This window comes from Tursiops truncatus, chromosome 4, assembly GCF_011762595.2.
Source record: "Tursiops truncatus isolate mTurTru1 chromosome 4, mTurTru1.mat.Y, whole genome shotgun sequence".
Lineage (NCBI taxonomy): Eukaryota > Metazoa > Chordata > Mammalia > Artiodactyla > Delphinidae > Tursiops > Tursiops truncatus.
In genome coordinates this window covers 39,232,340-39,252,363 of record NC_047037.1, presented here as the reverse complement: position 1 = coordinate 39,252,363, position 20,024 = coordinate 39,232,340, and the positions used below count along the sequence as shown (strand labels likewise).

Genomic DNA, 20,024 nt, shown 5'->3' with positions numbered 1-20,024 from the left:
AGGCAAGTGACTCACAACCTCGTCTCCATAAGTAATTCCATTAAAATGAGTCTCTGGTTCCACTAACCCGACTTTCCGCTGCCCTCTGGCTACCCCTCCCTCCTCTCCGCCCATCCTGCAAACCCAGACAGCTCAGAGACTGAGCAACGGTACCCCAGGGGAGCATAAGTCAGGCTCTCCTGCCCGGCACCCACCCTCGGGGCAGGATGAATGGGGCCGCCGCTGGGCGGGAGCGCGGGTAGGGCGCGTGCGGGCTGTGCGCGGGGTGCGTACGTGTGTGCGCGCGTGGGCACGCACCCCGGGCAACTTACCGAGGTGGAGTTGGTCCTCGCCTGGCCCTGGTTCCGCACCTCCTGCTCCCGGAACTGCAGCCCAGCCAGATGCTTCTCCAGAGCCTCCCAGTCCATAGGGGGCACCGGGGGCTCCTCCGGGACGCACGTCCCGCTGTCCGTGGGCTGAAGACAGAGGCTCCCGGCCGCCGGGCCCCGGCCACCGCGCCGGCCCCCAGCCGGCTGAGGCTTCTGGACCGCCCGGCGGGGGCCCCGGGAGCCGCTCGGCCGGCTGGCCACCACCACGTTGCCATTGTGCCTGAGGTCCTGGGGGTCGTGCGGGTGGAGGTTGCCGTTGGGCACGGGGGGCGGCATGGCGGTGGTGGCGCCCCTGCCGCCGCCGCTGCGGGTCCTGGCGCTCACGTCCCCCGGCTCCTGGGCAGGACAGCGGTCATCCCGGTACCCTCGCTCGCTGCGCTCCTCCTCGTCTTCCTTCTCCGCGTCCTCCTCCGGCGCCCACTCATCAATCACCTTCTTCTGGTAGACCGGGAAGGGCTCCTCATAGCCCTCCAGGGCAGACACCAAGTCCAGGCTGCCCCCCGGCGACGGCGAGGATTTGCACTCGGAGCAAGGGGTCACTTTGGTGGAGTTGGACTGCGAACTGGCGCGGCTACTGCTGCTGCTGCTGCCGGCGTCACTGCCTAGATCCATCCCATCCTCTCGGTAATCCTGGGGGGAGGAGGCAGAAAGAGTGAGCCGCCGGGCCGAGCCTGCTCCGGCCGCCGCCCGTCGCCCGCCGCGAACGCCCCGGCCCAGAGCCCCGCGCCCGCCTGGCTGGAGGTGCGCCCCCCAAAGAGGCCTGCGGCGGGGGAGCCGGCACCAGCCTGAGGCTTTCCTCATCCCATCCCCTCCCCTGCGACAGGCAGACTTCCTCCGGGTAACTAACCCTCAGATCAGCAAAGGGGGTGCCCAGCCACCGGCACGTAGACTTTCCATAAGAGGGACCCCGGGGCGCGCATGGACTTTGTTTTAACCATTTTGCGCCGGGCGCGCCCCCGCACCCCGCCCCAGGGATTCTCCGAGAACCAGACACTTTCCCAGAGAATTATAATTCCCTGGGGGCGGGGACCGAGAAGAGGGTGGGCGGCTACTAAATTCGCACCTCGCGCAGGGCGCCGAGACCACCCCCTACCCTGCCCCGCCCCGCCCCCGCCGGCGGCCGGGAGCCCGGCTCCGCTGGCGAGCCGAGCTTTACTTTCTAAGGAACCGCAGGCAGCTCGGAGGTCTCACTCCCGCCTCCGCGCCTCCCCGGCCGGCCCCTTCTCGGCTCGCCAGAAGGCTCGGGGTGGGGGCCGCTCTCGGCTCCCGCCGGGCAGGGTGGCCCCCGCGGCCCCCAAAGGTGTGCGGGGCCGGGGCGCGGCGGCCGTAGCTGCAGGCGCCGCCGCCGCCCTGGGGGAGGGAGGACGCGCCCTGCCGGCACGGAGCCGGTCCCGCCACCGAGCATGCCCAGAGGCTGCCGGGCGCGGCGCAGTCCGCTCTCCCGGCTTTCTCGGAAGCAGGCTGGGGTGGGAGGCCGGGCGGGGATCGCGTTGGAGGGGCCGGGAAAAGGCCCGAGGGAAGGAGACTCGGGGCTTTAGGGGCGCAGACAGGACCACTTAGTAGGGGCGGCGCCCTGGGGAGGGTGGTGAATTTTAACCCCCAGACACACTCATATTTCCTGGGAGAGCCTCAAGCCCTCTGCGGGGCTCATTACCCCGCCTAAACCCCCGCACATCCCAAAGCGCAGGCCCGGTGCCTCCCAAACCCGCGCGGAAGTCCCCAAGTGACCCCTTGCAGGACCTCCCTCCCGCTACATGCGCACATACACAAGCCCATGTGGGAGTCCGAGTGACGTGTGCTTGGTGGTCATGCACCATCATTTCCCTTCCACCTTCCTCCTCGCCGCTTCCTCTCCCTCCACCGCCCAGCTCCAGTCGCCTGGCCGTCTCCCCTTGTAAGTTCAGGTTGTGGGTGGAACCTGTTGCGTTAGCTCACGTTTTCTTTCCCCTCCCGGCTGCACGCCGAGGATGACCTATGAGAGGTGTGTGTATGAGGAATGGAGGAGTGTGAGATGGGATTGCTGTCTGGCATGGAGGTGGGGAATCTGAGCTAAAGGTTTGGGCGAGCTTCCAAAGTCCCCTTTGGCCACCTCCAATCAAGGGGACATTAAAGGAGGGGAAGAGGTGGGTGTCAGGTCACAAGCTCCTGGCACAGACGCTGGCTTGGCTTCCTAAATTTTTCAGGGAACCGAGTCGAAAAAAACCTCTGCTGGATTTTTCAAAACACAGCGCCGGCCTTAGTTTGGCAGCTCGTCCTCTTTAGGAACAAGGTTCCATGAAGGGAAAGATAACCAACGCTTGGAAAACGGATATGGGTCACAGAGCACCTTTTAAGGATTAAGACTTTACTGTGAAGAAACTGTTACCCAACCCTGGGGAAGTAGGAAATGCCCTCTTCTCTGATTATGAAAAACAGCACTTAGAAGTTAAATGTCCTCCCACAGGCAAAAAAAGATAAATATGTGTGGTGATGGATGTAACTAGATGGGGGGAATCCTTCCACAACATATGTGTGTGTGTGTGTGTATGTATATATATTTTTTCACCATAGTGGACACTTTAAATATCTTACAATTTTATATGTCAATTATATTTCAATAAAGCCAAAAAAAATTTTTAAGAAAAAGAAGAAAAAAATATCTGCTTAATTTTACTACAGATTGGGGAAAACCAGTTTCCTTGAACTTCCAGATTTGGGTCTGTTACTGATTATTCCCAGTGAATTCTAGTCTGGACCAGGCCACCACCCTGGCTTGGCACCCTCCAGATGGAGGAATGGGGGAATGCTTGGAATTGTTTAGTAGGGAGTGGCTGCCACCCTGACGTTTCTTCTAGGTCCTAAATGGGAGAGACCCTTTGTTTAAGTGATTTCTATGAAGTGCGACCCTTTCCTCTCTTAGGTAGGCTTGAGCCAGGGAAGATAAACTAATCTTTTAACTTGTCTGGAAGCAGCTATCTTATGAGTAACAGGAAAGGAGGCCTTCTGGTCTGGCCCCTTTACAGCCCTTCTATAAAACAGGACCGATTATGACTTAAAATATCTTTTATGGTGACATCTGTAAACAGCCTGCCCCGTGCTCCAAATATGGTTTGATTTTGAGGTTGCTGTGGAGCCCTGGGTCAGCTGGCTGCCCCCCTGTGGAGTAGAGGTGGCCCTGTGAGTGTTCAGAGATATGGGAAGAAAGCATTGGGTGCGTCCTGGGAACTAGATAGCTGCTTTTCAAGTCACCATGTGACTTGGCAAGGCTTAGGTCAGAAAAAGCTCCCTGCTCTGTGGCAGGACAGAGGTAGACAGACAAGTATTGATCAGCTGGGGTGATAAGTGAGAGTTGTGGTCTCCGTCCAATTTTCAAGTATCAGTACCTCCTCAGCCAGCCACCCAGACTCCCTCCTGGGCTCTGGTTCAGCCCTTTGCTGCCCAGATGGTCTGTGTTCAGGGAATGCAAAATGACGCCTTAGAAAAACATTTGGCAAGGTAAATCCACTGCCAAAAATGCATGGCATTTCAAAGCCAAATAGAAACATCTTTGAGTTATCTGTCCTTTTAAATTATTTTCTGACCAGATATTCTGGATCAGATGGGAGAGTGCCAGGTTTCCTTTCTTTTCTTTTCTCTTTATGCAAGGTGCCTGGCTAGCCCAGTTCGCGTTCTGTTTCCAGCTTTCCATCTCCTGCCAAGAACCGTCCCACTTTGGAACAGGAAGCCCTGCCAACTGCTAGGCCAGCAACAGTCTACAGATATGTCCAGCGGGATGGAGAGATGATTTGCAAAGTGATTGAAAGGCCCTGTCTTCCTGTTTACAGGAACAGGTCCTCAAGTCAGGGGCTTGGGGCTTACAGACTTAGATGTGTCCCCTGCAAACTCTGTAAATTAGATGTCAGACATGTGAGTCAGATGGGTGTCATCCCAGACTAGCACCTTTCCCCATCAGTCACCAGGGTCCTGTCCCTCTCAATACCCACTGTCCCCACCCTAGTCTAGACCACCACTGTGTCCTGAAATTACTAAACAGTCTCCCTACTCTCTCTGCCCATTCTCTGCAAGCAGCCAGAGTGCCTTTCTAAAATGCAAATCTGAGCAAGTCTCCCCTTCCTTCCTTAACCAACCGCCACCCCACGCCTCCTCCTACACCAGGGCTCCTCACTGCCCTTAAAGGAACTGCTTCCTGCCCAACCTCCCCCAACTTCTTTTGGTTAATTTCTACTCATCCTTTAAGTCTCAGCTTCAATGCCACCTCCTCCTGGAAGGCTTCCCTGATTCTTCGTACCCACACAAAGGGGATCATGTGACTTTCCTGTGTTCCCATGACACTCACTGAACTTATCACATATGCTGAATCCAGGTTGCTGTTTAATTTCTTATCTTCTTTAATAGACTCAAGAAATCCATTTTATATCAAGACCCAGGTCACACATACATATAAAAAAATTTTTAAAGTTTCCTAAAACTCTTATTTTGTAAAATTCTATCCTAAGTCATTGAAAACAAAATGTGGTCACACTTCACCACTGACTTCACAAGCCTTAAATGGGTCAGGGTTCCTAGTATGAAAAAGTACTCTAAATTCCATGAAGGAAGGGGCCATTTCTATCTTGTTCATGGTAATTGGAACGGAATAGGAACTTGATATTTGTTGCTGGAATTATTAATAGTAACATTTAATCCTCAAAAAACCCTATATATAAAAAAATAGTATCTCCATCAATAGGTAAGGAAGCTGAAGACAGTAAGGTTAAGTAACTAATGTCAAAGCCGGGTGGCAGAGCCAGGATTTGAACCAGGTAGATGGGCTTCAGTATCCTTGCTCTCAGTCATTGAGCTAAGAGCTCAGCATCCCTTGGTCCAGATGCATACAGATGTACTGACTAAGCAAAAATATCAGACAGGGTCTCCTTGCAGCAACCTCAATGAGTTCTCTGTCTCCTGCCCTGCAGACCCTCCTTGGGCAGTATTTATGTCTATGCAGAGGAAAAGGCAGCTGGCAAGAGCAGCTGTTCCCCTCTGCTCATAGGTTCTCCAGTCAACCTCCTCAATTGTCAACAAGTTCAGCAATAATCAGCAAGTTGAGGGATTTCATTGTCTAAAGGAAGAGTATAGACACCTCAGAAAATGAATTTCACATTGTTATGAATTAGATGCCTTAAGTTCCCCGCAAAACAAATCCTTTAAGAAGGTAGCCACCCTGAGATTGGGGTATTCATTTTGACATGGAAAGGAAACTGTCTGGAATAACAGCCTAAAGGTATGGATGAGATCATCTTCCTTAGGGGTCAGTGCTATTTATAGGATTTTAATCTGTAAAGGCAACATTTGAGAAAAGGCATGAATGAAATATTTATATCATAAAGAGTAAGAAGAAGTGGGGAAAAGATTTATTATATTTGCTGAAGGAAACAATAGCAAAGATCAATAAAACTAAAAGCTGGTTCTTTGAGAAGATAAACAAAATTGATAAACCATTAGCCAGACTCATCAAGAAAAAAAGGGAGAAGACTCAAACCAATAGAATTAGAAATGAAAAAGGAGAAGTAACAACTGACACTGCAGAAATAAAAAAGATCATGAGAGATTACTACAAGCAACTCTATGCCAATAAAATGGACAACCTGGAAGAAATGGACAAATTCTTAGAAAAGCACAACCTTCTGAGACTGAACCTGGAAGAAACAGAAAATATGAACAGACCAATCACAAGCACTGAAATTGAAACGGTGATTAAAAATCTTCCAACAAACAAAAGCCCAGGACCAGATGGCTTCACAGGTGAATACTATCAAACATTTAGAGAAGAGCTAACACCTATCCTTCTCAAACTCTTCCAAAATATAGCAGAGGGAGGAACACTCCCAAACTCATCCTACGAGGCCACCATCACCCTGATACCAAAACCAGACAAGGATGTCACAAAGAAAGAATACTACAGGTCAATATCAGTGATGAACATAGATGCAAAAATCCTCAACAAAATACTAGCAAACAGAATCCAACAGCACATTAAAAGGATCATACACCATGATCAAGTGGGGCTTATTCCAGGAATGCAAGGATTCTTCAATATATGCAGATCAATCAGTGTGATAAACCAAAGTAACAAATTGAAGGAGAAAAATCATGTGATCATCTCAATAGATGCAGAAAAAGCTTTTGACAAAATTCAACACCCGTTTATGATAAAAACCCTCCAGAAGTAGGCATAGAAGGAACTTACCTCAACATAATAAAGGCCATATATGACAAAGCCACAGCCAACATCCTTCTCAATGGTGAAAAACTGAAACCATTTCCACTAAGATCAGGAACAAGACAAGGTTGTCCACTCTCACCACTATTATTCAACATAGTTTTGGAAGTTTTAGTCACAGCAATCAGAGAAGAAAAAGAAGTGAAAGGAACCCAAATCGGAAAAGAACAAGTAAAGCTGTCACTGTTTGCAGATGACATGATACTATACATAGAGAATCCTAAAGATGCTACCAGAAAACTACTAGAGCTGATCAATGAATTTGGTAAAGTAGCAGGATACAAAATTAAGAGAAATCTCTTGCATTCCTATACACTAATGATGAAAAATCTGAAAGAGAAATTAAGGAAACACTCCCATTTACCACTGCAACAAAAAGAATAAAATACCTAGGAATAAACCTACCAAAGGAGACAAAAGACCAGTAGGCAGAAAACTATAAGACACTGATGAAAGAAATTAAAGATGATACCAACAGATGGAGAGCTATACCATGTTTTTGGATTGGAAGAATCAACATTGTGAAAATGACTGTACTACCCAAAGCAATCTACAGATTCAATGCAATCCCTATCAAACTACCAATGGCATTTTTCACAGCACTAGAACAAAAAATTTCACAATTTGTATGGAAACACAAAAGACCCCGAATAGCCAAAGCAATCTTGAGAAAGAAAAATGGAGCTGGAGGAAACCGGCTCCCTGACTTCAGACTATACTACAAAGCTACAGTAATCAAGACAGTATGGTACTGGAATCAAACAAAAACAGAAATATAGATCATTGGAACAGGATAGAAAGCCTAGAGATAAACTGACACACATATGGTCACCTTATTTTTGATAAAGGAGGCAAGAATATACAATGGAGAAAAGACAGCCTGTTCAATAAGTGGTGCTGGGAAAACTGGACAGCTACATGTAAAAGAATGAAATAACAACACCCCCTAACACCATACACAAAAATAAACTCCAAATGGATTAAAGACCTAAATGTAAGGCCAGACACTATCAAACTCTTAGAGGAAAACACAGGCAGAACACTCTATGACATAAATCACAGCAAGATCCTTTTTGACCCACCTCCTAGAGAAATGGAAATAAAACCAAAAATAAACAAATGGGACCTAATGAAACTTAAAACTTTTGCACAGCGAAGGAAACCATAAACAAGACGAAAAGACAACCCTCAGAATGGGAGAAAATATTTGCAAATGAAGCAACTGACAAAGGATTAATCTCCAAAATTTACAAGCAGCTCATGCAGCTCAATACCAAAAAACCAAACAACCCAATCCAAAAATGGGCAAAAGACCTAAATAGACATTTCTCCAAAGAAGATATACAGACTGCCAACAAACACATGAAAGGATGCTCAACATCACTAATTATTAGAGAAATGTCAATCAAAACTACAATGAGGTATAACCTCACACCAGTCAGAATGGCCATCATCAAAAACTCTACAAACAATAAATGCTAGAGAGGGTGTGGAGAAAAGGGAACCCACTCGCACTGTTGGTGGGAATGTAAATTGATACAGCCACTATGGAGAACAGTATGGAGGTTCCTTAAAGAACTACAAATAGAACTACCATACGACCCAGCAATCCCTCTACTAGGCATATACCCTGAGAAAACCATAATTCAAACAGAGTCATGTACCACAATGTTCATTGCAGCTCTATTTACAATAGCCAGGACATGGAAGCAACCTAAGTGTCCATCAACAGATGAATGGATAAGGAAGATGTGGCACATATATACAATGGAATATTACTCAGCCATAAAAAGAAATGAAATTTATTTATTTGTAGTGTGGTGGATGGACCTAGAGTCTGTCATACAGAGTGAAGTAAGTCAGAAAGAGAAAAACAAATACCATATGCTAACACACATATATGGAATCTAAAAAAAAACTAAAAAAGGTTCTGAAGTACCTAGCGGCAGGACAGGAATAAAGATGCAGACGTAGAGAATGGACTTGAGGACATGGGGAGGGGGAAGGGCAAGCTGGGACGAAGTGAGAGAGTGGCATGGACATATATACACTACCAAGTGTAAAATAGATAAGTAGTGGGAAGCAGCGCATAGCACAGGGAGATCAGCTCGGTGCTTTGTGACCACCTAGAAGGCTGGGATAGGGAGGGTGGGAGGGAGATGCAAGAGGGAGGAGATATGGGAATATATGTATATGTATAGCTGATTCACTTTGTTATACAGCAGAAACTAACACACCATTGTAAAGCAATTATACTCCAATAAAGATGTTAAAAAAAAAAAGATTTACTATATTTGCAAAATTCCCAAACGAATTCTCAAGATATTAGCCCTAACACTGAACCTTTTTTTGTGGCATTTAGAGTAATAAAGAAATGGCTCGCAGAGGGGTGTGTATTTTATCTTTATTACATGAATTACATGCAAGTCACACGCAGTACACAGATGCTCTCCTATTTCATCACCTGAGTGTAACTACATGGGAATATTTAATAGCACTATGGGGTGAAGTGTCCCTGATATAGAACATCTAGGCTTTCTTTCCAGCCCTGTCTCTAACCGCCATTGTGACCTCAGTTTCCTCATGAAGGGGCTGGATTTCATCATCAGGGTGTTAAGCAAACGGTAAGAATTAATTGAATGAATGAATAAGTGAATGCACTGAAAGGCTTCTTCTAGCTTAAAAACCCTTTGGAAATGTCTCTGTCATTTTATCACTTTCTTTCTTGGGAGATACAAAGTTGGTTCCTCTACTAGTTCAAAACCAAGGTCTATCTCCCTTAGGCAGGTTGAGTACATCGTGTTTCTCCTTTATTTCTGTAGAGCAAATGGGTTGATCTTAACTTATTAGTCTGTATGTGCAGATATTTTGGAGATGGCTCCTACACACACCTAAAATAATTTTTTTTCTTTCTTCCTTTTATAGAGCTATATTTTAGTGAAAACAAACTTTAAAAAACATTAACATCTGAACTGTTTTGATTCTCTAGCAAACCATGAGATTGCATTTATTTCCTACGTTTTCCTCAATAAAGATGAAATAGCAAAATGTGGGCAAAACTCAGCCCTTAAAAGAGAGCTCCAATGACCTATTTTCTAAACCTGAAACCAGGACACTTGGCTTGACAAATACTACAGCACTTACAGAAACTAGGTGAATGCATGTTTGAAATGAAGATTACCCTGAAAAATCTGTAGGCATTGGTGAAGAAAGCAACTCTAACTGTGACAAAGGGACAGCATCTTTATCAGAGAAAAGTCACACAGAGCATGTCAGTCAGGACCTTAGCATACGGTCACACAGAATGTGCCCTGTACAGTGCCAGGAGGATTGTGAACTGCACCACGGGTCCTTGCCAGGAGGGGCCACTTGGCACCATTCGCATAGATGGCAATGTAAGTGACGCCCCCTGGAGTTGTTCAGTGCACAGCAGTACACGTAGGCTCTATTAGGAACTCCACTGATAGGAAATTTGTTCTCTGTTGACAAGATTGGAAGAGGAAGGCTGCTGTTCTTTTCCTAATCAAGTCATACCTCAGATTGGATGGCACTGACACAAATTCAACTTGTCTAAACTCTCCATCTTTTTCCAGAAGTTTTCTGTCATCAGGTGCTACTTTCCGTAAGTGCCTCGCAATTCTTGAAAATGCAAGTCTGCAAGCAACTCTGAATTTATTTTTTGAGCTTTATTGAAGGGTATAAATTACACAAAAAGACGTTTAGGAAAAGCCGGGAAAGTTTGTAGACGCACTGCATGAGCTCAGGGAAGCGTTACAAGTGATGGGAACTGAAGCGCACGTGCACATTACCCGATACGGGACGAAGTGCTCAGAAACTGCGTGCCTTGTACTTTGATGTACAAGAGGAACATCCTTGCAGGATGCTCTAGGAAGTGAAAACTCTGTTCTGGTCACCTCTTGACATAACTTTGGAAGCACTCTAAGTGAAGAAGGAGGCGGTGAGGTGGGATAGGAGAGAACTCTTCCAAGAGACTTGGCTTTGCCTCTGACCAGCTCTGCATTTATGGGCAAGGTGGCCCCTGTAGCTCTTTGGGCCACTGGCGTCATCATGAAAGGAGAGTTGTATGAAATTATCAGATGCCTCCAAGGGTCAGGTAGGTGAGGTAAATGAGTGAAGTTGGCAGCGGGGACAACAGGAAGTCACAGGGTGAGCCACTGAATCACTGAACAGCACAGCACAGGGCCATCTGGGTTAAAATCCAGAACAAAAAGAAGATTATCCTCAGTTTACCCCTGGATCACCACTTGGACCTCTGCTCTGAGCCCTACATCCTTAGAGTTCTAAGTCTATATGAAAATGAGTTAGGGAGACCAAACATCTTGGCCTGTACAGGACAGTCCTGCTTTATACCTGTTGTCTTGGCATAATTATTAATGGCACCCTCCCTCACTCTCAAAAGCGTCCCAGTTTCCATGATAAATTACATGAGCATCCCAGGTAAGGGGAAATCATCAATGACTAAACATAAACCTTGTGGAGGAGTATTTCCTAGATCTGTCCAGACCTTCAGATGAAGGTAAGCAGGTTTGGTGGCACTGTTTATTGTAACAAAAATGGTTCAATAAAAGCATTATGTCATGAATTTTAAAAATCACAGAAAATATATGAGAGGCTATCAATTTGTGTAACGTGTTCAACTTCACTAGTAATCAAAGAAAGGCAATTTCTATCATAATGAGGTAAAATTTTGCCTGTAAAAATGTTTAAAAATTATTTAGAACTACAACACTCGGTGTCAGGATGGGTGTGATCGCAGGAACACTCACATACTGTTGGTGGGCTTATAAATTGGTTCATACAAACTTTCTGAAATACTATGTGATAATATCTTTTAAATGTCTTTACGAAGTTCATACTCCATGGTCTGTTAATTCAACAAATGTTTATTGAGCACCTATTACGTGCCAGGCACTGGGAGATATAGAGGTGAAAGAGACAAATACTATTTGCCCCAAAATGGAACTTCATTGTAGGGGAGGAAAAGACATTACATAGGAAAAAAATATAGAACAATTTAGATTACAATTTATAATAAGTACCAAAAAGTAGACAGATATGACACCGAGAGGCACATGGAGGTAGTGTTGTGTGTTGCGGGAGGGTCAGGAGATGGACTGGTCAGCTGAAGAGGGAGGGAAGGGTCTTACAGGCAGAAGGAACATCTTGGACAAAGGTTTTGAGGCTGAAAAAAGCTTAGCACAATTGAGTAACTGAAAGGAAACCACTAGGTTGGAGCAAGAGAGTTCAGGGAAAGTGGCAAAATGAAGGTGGGAAGGTGAGGAGAGGTTGCCATGAAGATCTTCATCCTACCAGCTACTTAGGGGTTGTAAAAGCAGACTGACATTTTAGAAACTTTCTCCATGGTGGAGAATTGCGTGGGGAAAGGCTAGAGCAGGACAAGAGTGGATGCAAAGAGACTGATTAGGAAGCAAATATAGTGGTCCAGGAAAGAGATGGCTGTGGCTTAGGTGAGAGTTGGGGAGATGGAGTGAAATAGAAATATTAAAGATATATTTAGATTGTAGACTCAACAGGGCCTGGTGACTGAATAGATGGGGGTGGTGAGGGAGAGAGAGATGTCACTGATGGTTTCCAGATTGTTATTGTAGGGAACTTCGTGGAAAGGTGATGTCTCTCTACTGAATTGGGCAATTAGGAGGAGGGAGTTTGGGCAGGGGAGCAGAAGGAAGGGAAATATCGACTCCTTCTTGGACATTTTCTGTTTGAGGTGGTATAAGACATACAAGTGGAGATGACATGAAGGTATTTGGATATATAGGTCTGGAGCTTAGAAGAATGATCTGGGGCTGGTGATGTAAACATGGAAGTCTCAGCACATAGATGGTATTTGAAAGCTTGGGTATAGGTGACATCCTCTGGAGACAGATAGAGTGAGAAGAGAAGAGGCCAAATCTCTAGCCCTGAGGAGCCCTATCACGTATAGATCTAGGAGGAAGAAGAATGTGTTTATAAGGAAGACAAGGAACAGAATGGGAAGAGAGACAATAGTTACTCTTTTAAAAATGTAGCGTAAGGACACAGAAATGAGGATCTAGATTTATGCATAAAGATGCTCATTGTGGAATTTACAATAGTGAGAAATTAGCTTCAACCTAAATGTCAAAAAATGGGAAGGCATTTAAATAAATTGTGACATATTCAGTCTGTGGAATAAATGCAGTCAAATAAGATACTTCTGAAAGTTATAACATTAAATGAATTAAAGAGGGTATATTATTAGACATACATTGTGATCCACATTTTAAAAATTAAATGGTTATATGCCTAGAAAAAGATGTAGCCAAATGTTAACAGTGATTAACTCTGGATGGCAAAATTACAGGTGATTTTTTAACCTTTGTATCTATTTGTGTTTTTCAATTTCTTTACGATCATCACAAAACAGGTGGGAATATTTTATAAAACAGAGAACAAATTATGCATATTTATTTTACTTAAAATGAATGATTCTAAATTTGTTAAAGAAGTCCATTAAGATAATTTTTCAGATGGGCTAGAATGTATATATATTCTGTGATGAATCCTTTTATAAAACAAATAATTTTATGGTTCCATAAATCACTTATTAAAGTTTCTGAATATCAAATTTTCCTTTAAAATATAGATTGAGTCAGCAAACTTCTGAAAAAAGTTTGAGGTCCTAATGAGTGGGAAGTAGGTGCCGGCAAACTTTTTTTGTGAATGGCTAAGTAGTAACTGTTTTTGACTTTGTGAGTCATACAGTCATGTTGAATATACTTTTTTTTTTTTTCCTAAGTAACCCTTTAAAAATGTAAAAACTTTTAGTTCTCTGGCCATACAAAACGAGATTGCAGGCTGGATGTGGCCCACAGACCATAGTCTGATGACCTCTGGGGTAAACGATGAATACATAAGAACAACACATAACTACTTTTTCATTAAAAGCTAACATAATACTGGGATTGAACCTAGGTGAATCTTCAATTATTAGAGTCCTAGAACCGGTTGGGATCTATTTTCAACAGGAAGCAGAATAAATGGAAAAGGTCTAAAAGAGCAAACATTTTTTAAAAGTTTATATATTTTTTAATGGAAAACTGATCTTATGCAAATATGTCAAGAAGTTGTTATTTTTACCTAGAAAGTAAAAGCTAAAGGAAAATTTATTTACTTGTAAAATGAAGAATCTTTTCACAATTCTATAATCTTAGATTTTTGGTACTCTGAGGGGAGTGTTGCTGTTATATACAAGAATCTATTCACTCGTTCAAGCCACAAACCTGGGAGCCATCTTTGTCCCTCCCCACCTGGGCCTTGCCTCCAGTCACCAGATGATGTATTTACTGCTGTTAGTACTCCAAGCAGATCCCTGTTCCTGGCCACTACACCCACCCCCCAGCTGCTGTGAATATTTGCTTATGAAGGCTCACAGCTATCCTCTACAGTGCAATTTATCCCTCCACCTTCATCAGGCCATGGATAGACCATCTGATTTGCATCCTACTTGACATTTCTCCTGTCCCATCCTGCTGCTCTCACTTCCTTACAGGTCTATCCCTTAATAAACCACCTGTACCCAAAACCCTGTCTCGGGCTCTGCTTCTAGGGAACCTGACCTAAGACACCAAATCCCAGTGATTCTACTTTCTAAATATATTTGGCTTTCTGGCCACTACATCTGCTTGGAGAAAGGATACAGGACTGGGTTATTCTTAAAATTTAATTCTAATTTCAAATATTAGAATAAATTTCAAAATTTACTGTATGATGTCAGTAACTTTTATGAATACCAGGAAGTAGTTCTTATGTGCAGCAATGATCTGATAAACAAAAACACCCATAAGGGTAAACAAAGACCTTGGAAGAGATTTAACTTTCAATTGACATTACTATATAGAATTATTGCTAGTATTATTTGTGCTAGTGAGTAGAAACAGCTGCATCTCCAATATTATCAATTTTACTCATTGTTTCTGATTACATTTTAAAAATTATACTAATAACCAATAGGCTATAAATAATCTTTTATTATAAGACTTTCCCATTTTATTATACTGTAACGGGTTCATTGATGCTTACTATGATGTGATTATTTGCTGACTCGGAAGAATACCTTTATTAGAATAGGCATATGTATTCAATTTATCTTCTCAATTACACCTACATTAAAAACTTCAAAATCAAGTTTGTAAAAACAGGCAAGCAGTAGCACCTATATGGTTTGTGACCTCGTGCACTATTGCATGTGGTTAATGATTCATAATAACCTTCAAAAATAAGCACTGAGTAAATCATAGGGTTCTTTCTGTGCATAGCTCTCAGAGAAATGTGCACAGCAGTCCAAGGGCTGGATCTAGCACAGAGTGAGAGCTGGAAGCATGATGAACACGAATCCCCTGCAATAGCCAGGTAGATGCTGTACAAAGCACAGTTTCCCCAATGGAAACTTAACCATTTTTCCCTCCTCCCTCTAAAGTGATTTCTCTTCACTTTTCCTATTCTGAAATAAGGAAATCAGGTACTTCTCTACTCTCTCAATGAAGTACATTTTGCTTCAAGTTATTCATAGTTATTCTCAACTGATAGATCTATTATGAAGAACCAAGTTGACCATTCTTTCGTTTGATAATCACTGAAACTGAGTGTTTAGGGTTTAGGTAGCCATTATCAGTGAATAAATTGCCCAGCAACAGAGACTAAAGTGCCTTTTTCCCCTCCTTACTTATTTCTTGAGTTCAAAAGAAAACAAAACAGAAACCTCCGAGTATGCTGTTATTTAAATAGAGGCAAGTCCACATTATTCCAGTACCTATAATGAGTCTACTTCCTAGGAATTTCTTTTCACTCTCCTAAATTACCTTCAATGAATGATAGCCATATTCCTCAACCTGAGCGTAGGGATCACCTCAAACTCCTCTCCCATTCTCAGTGGAGGACCCAGGCTCTCCCTCAGGTGGATCTGGGCACAGTGCTGGAGGGTGGTCGGGTTGGCCTGAGCTGGCAGGTAGGGCAAGGGGCAGTATCTGGGTCTAGGCTTTCTGTCCAAGTCACAGTCACTTGGCTACCACCTCCAGGATTTTGCCATACTGTATACCACCTCTACTCCTATTTACATAATATTTTTCTTTAAATCAATTGTTTTTAAATTAAATTCATTTGAAGGGGAAGCTTTATATCACTATGATAAATGGAATATAAGTATTATCTGCTAAAATAGAAGTGAAGTGTACACAAACTACATTTTATCAATTTTAAAAATAATTTAACACCGCTGAAATTTGGATGTATCTTAGAATCAATGGCATCTTGCAATGGTAATTGGCATCATCATATTTTAGTAGCACATAACATAATGATGTGTTTTACTTATCAGTGGTATATTAGATTTGATGAAGTATAGTAAATTCTATAAAAAACAAAGTTATTAAACTTTTAAAAAGGACAAATGAAAAATATAATAAATCAAAATGTATAAAATGTATGGCTGAATGTAAGTTTCTGGTTGATGACAATGGAACTTTTGGATCAAAATAGCTAGAAATCCTAATTGATAATTTCAGACAAAGATGAGGATCTATATCAATGAGACAAATCTGTCAGTTTCGATATTAACCCACTAAAAAGCTGAACTCCCATGAGGATATAGTTAGACAGCTCAAAAGATATTTACTGTTTTATCTGTATTATTTAAATGTATGTATACATACTCAGCAACTTCAGGAAGTGATATTTCAACATTTCACTGAATAAAACACAGAGGTGCCTGTAGAATTCAGTGAATGGGAGTTCTTCCCTATTGGTGTGAGTCCTGGCTGTCTGTGCTTCTAATGGTTCAGTTATTGAGGGCTTGGAACACTTATGATTATACCTGAGCGTCCCACCCCTGATTTATGAGGTCCAGGTAAGGTTGATTACCATGGCACTTACTACATTTGTCTCATCCTGAGCAATATTCTCTATGAAATTACAGGGTTTATGTGCTCATTTCCTGCTGCCAAATATATGAATGTAAATACAAGACTGTCAAAATACATTTGTCTGAGTATCATCTAAAAATTATTGTGTATCACACTTTGGGCAACACTTGTCTAGATGGAGCACCAAGTATGAAGGACTCCGTAGAGAAAGGGACAGTTGGGTTACAGCTAGAACCAGGTGGGTCAGGTAGGTTGAAGAAGGCAGTTAGGAGACAAAGCCTGAAGGGGCTTCCCAGGACCCAGAGCATTGACCCAGACCTCTAGAGAAGGCCCTTGGGTAGGGAGTTGCTACCTCAAGAAGACAACAGCATTCATTTTTCCATTCCTCTGTTCATTCAGTTACTCATTCATTGAAATACCTGTACCAGGCACTGGATTGGGCTTTGGAAAGAAAGAGTTGGAAGAGGTCAAAGAGTTCACAGTCTAGAAAGGAAAAGAAGAACATCAGTGATTACAGTTGGGTTTCAGAGTATTAGGGTGGGCGTAGTCAAAGAGTGTAATGGAAAAAAGTATTGGAGGGGGCATTTAACTCAATGTGGACAGCTCAGGGAAGTCTTCCAAAAGGAGTGATGCTTGAATTGAGTCTCGAGGTATAAACAAAAGTTGCTGAAGTCCTCCAGAGGCCAAATGACAGGAGGACATCTGAATCTCAGAGAACAGTATGGTCAAAGTTTAGAGAGGCTAAGAAAGCACGATCTGTTACCCACAAATGAGACACTTTAATATAACTGGAAAAGAGAGTGAATATTGGAGGATGGTAGAGAAAGAGGCTGGAAATGGTAGGAAAGCATGAACTGGATGTGAACGTTACTGGTCTTGAATTTGAAGTTCAGAGAGAGACCTGAAAGATTTTAAACCAGAAATGGCTGGATTATACATGTGTTTTATGTGTTGACTGATGTTGATAAAAAGTAAATTCTGTATCAAAACATAACCTGAAGGCCTTAGCCAAAGTGCTAGACAGTCAGCAGATAGAGATTTGCATCATGTAAAAAACCATTTAAATCAAGGGATAGGATAGTGGGCTGCTGAAAGGGTGTGAAGGTGCAGACGATTAGCATTGCAGATACGAGGTGTTGGAAGAGCCACACACCAGCACAAGGAAATCTCCCAGGTGAGAATAAGAGTTTGGAAAGAAAGGAAGGGGAGGAGCAAGTGCTAAACTTCACAATGAACGCAGAGGATTGGCTGAACTTCCAGTAGGTAACAATGACAGGGAAGGTTGGAGAATGATGGAGGCATTCCCTCTCTCTGTATCTTAAGATAATCCATTGGATCAACTTTTATTTATATATCTACATTTTTCTTTTTTAAAAAACTTTTTATTGTGGGAACACTTCAAACATTTACATAATTGAATAGTACAATGAACCCCATGTATCCATCACCTAGCTCGGCCAACTATCAACCCACGGTAATCTTGTTTTACCTGTAATCCTTCTACTAGATTATTTTGAAGTAAGTCCCAGACACCATATCATTTTAAGACAATGATCTTTACTCTTAACCCAAACCTGTGTCAGAATCACAGGATATGATGAATTTGTGCTGTGGCCAATTAGAAAAACACTGAAAAGTCATACATATGTAAGCAGAGTCTATTTTCTAATAAAGAGGAATTAATAAGACAATATGAACGTGATTTTCAGTTATTTAGAGAAATGGGTAAAACAATAATTTAGAAATAATGCTAATCTGGTAAACAAAGTTACTTCCAAAACCCTACGACATGAATTAAACTAATGAGGTTAAATAGATGAGCATGAAACAAAAGAAAATTGAATTTAAAAATGTGTAAACTAAAGCATCAAGGAAGTAAGGTATGAAATAACTATTAGGCTGGAAAGAAAAACCTGAGAGCAGAAAGAAGCCTGGTCTGAGGGTGGCATGGGGCAACAGGTTAAGTGTAAGTTGGAATGTAGGCTAGCTCATTTAAAAGAGATCCTGATTAATTCCTCCACTCAGTAATTACTGAGCACTTGCCACGTGCAGGGCACTGTGGTGTCTCTGGAATGTCACATGTCTTTAGTAAACCATCTTCGCTGCTTAAGGAGAAAGCAGCACGTGACCTGGGGGCAAGCAGCTGCGTACACCCGATTGTGCCTGAGCCTTATCCAGATTCTTTATTAAACACCTGGCTTCTTGAGAAATAGAGGGAACTGGAAGGGGCTCAGAGGAGTGGAACAGAAAATAATTTGATCAGAAAGATCAAAGAAACCAAATATAAGGAATTCGGCTAAGCCAGGGCTCAGCAGAAAAATAAAAGAGCTATTCTAGGCATGTAAAGAGTGAAGCAAAATAAGAAATATTGAGCTGGTGCACAGAGCGTAATGGAGAGCCTCGGACAAACCCAGGGAAAGGCAGCGGCCGAGGGCAGGACAGCGCGACAGCCCAGCTGAACACACTCTGACGTCAAGCGGCCTTCTGTCCAATGGCTTCCAGAGGGTGGGCATTATTTTTAACCTTTCAACTTTGGAAAAGAACGTGTGCTGAATCAATCCTGCCCTGACAAGCAGGATGGGAAGGGAGGGGAAAAAGTATTTTCTCTCAAATGTAATTCATAGATAACTTCTAATGCTTCTCGCTCCCACAGAGATTTTTCCAGTCAGCAAAAATTTTACCAGTGAAGGCAGAGAGGGAGAGAGAGAGAGAGAGAGAGAGAGAGAGAGGGAGAGGGAGGGAGAGAGATTAAATTTTCACTTAAGGTCTTAGTGGCCTTATTTTGGCAACTTTTTTTAGTTCTTGATCAGTTGCTTTCATTCAGACTCTGGGTCTTTAGTTTTGGGGAGGGAATTAAATGCCTTTTTATTTTAAAATATATCATACATACAAATCAGGGTATAAAAACATAAAGGCACAGTTTAAAGAATAATAATCAAATGAACACCAGCATTTCCCACCTCTCCATTTAAAGTCAGATTATTCTGGTACCTTTGAAGCCCTCTGGGTGTCTCGCCCTAATCACGTTTCTCCCTCTGTTTCTCCTTCTGATCCCTCAACATGATCCAAAATTTAGCGTAAGCCCTTGCCTTTCCTTAAAGTTTTACAATCAGGTAGGGTCGAGAGTTTAGCTAAGCTGCTCCGTGGTATTGCTGCTTCAGCATCCAATGCGTTTGGCCAAGAGGCCTGCGTGGTACTTAAACTGATGCCAGCCCTTCATGTTATCGAGCACATGCCTTGGTAACAGCCTGCGGAGTCACAGCAAACGTGAGCTCCTGATATAACTCCTCCGGCAGCCCTGCGATAAATAGTCCCTCCCACCTCCCAGGGCCTTCCCCTTGTGCACCCCTTAGATAAGACCCCTGGGAGCCTACCAAAACCCTGCTCTTTTTGGTTTGAATAAGGTTTATTATTGTCAGTACAGCTCTGGTTGTATCACGGTCTCATGGTAGGCTTTTCTCCACTCTCAGGACAGCACTCATGAGGGCCAAAGGG

General features: G+C 43.3%; 1 protein-coding gene across 6 annotated transcripts in view; it reads right to left on the bottom strand.

The window, feature by feature from the left end:
* Positions 1–2,228, bottom strand: part of SCHIP1 (schwannomin interacting protein 1) — a 125,603-nt gene extending 123,375 nt beyond the window's left edge. The window contains exons 1-2 of one of the 6 annotated variants that reach the window (XM_033855420.2): positions 2,135–2,228; positions 312–998 (exon numbers count right to left, since the gene is read on the bottom strand). In XM_033855420.2, coding sequence (XP_033711311.1) covers positions 312–998; positions 2,135–2,188 — 741 coding nt within the window. In that variant the 5' untranslated portion in view covers positions 2,189–2,228. Of the gene's footprint in view, positions 1–311; positions 1,186–2,134 lie in introns of those variants that run through there. The other 5 variants (XM_073803854.1, XM_033855419.2, XM_033855421.2 and 2 more) reach the window with 5 other exon arrangements.
* Between the last annotated feature and the right edge of the window lie 17,796 nt (positions 2,229–20,024).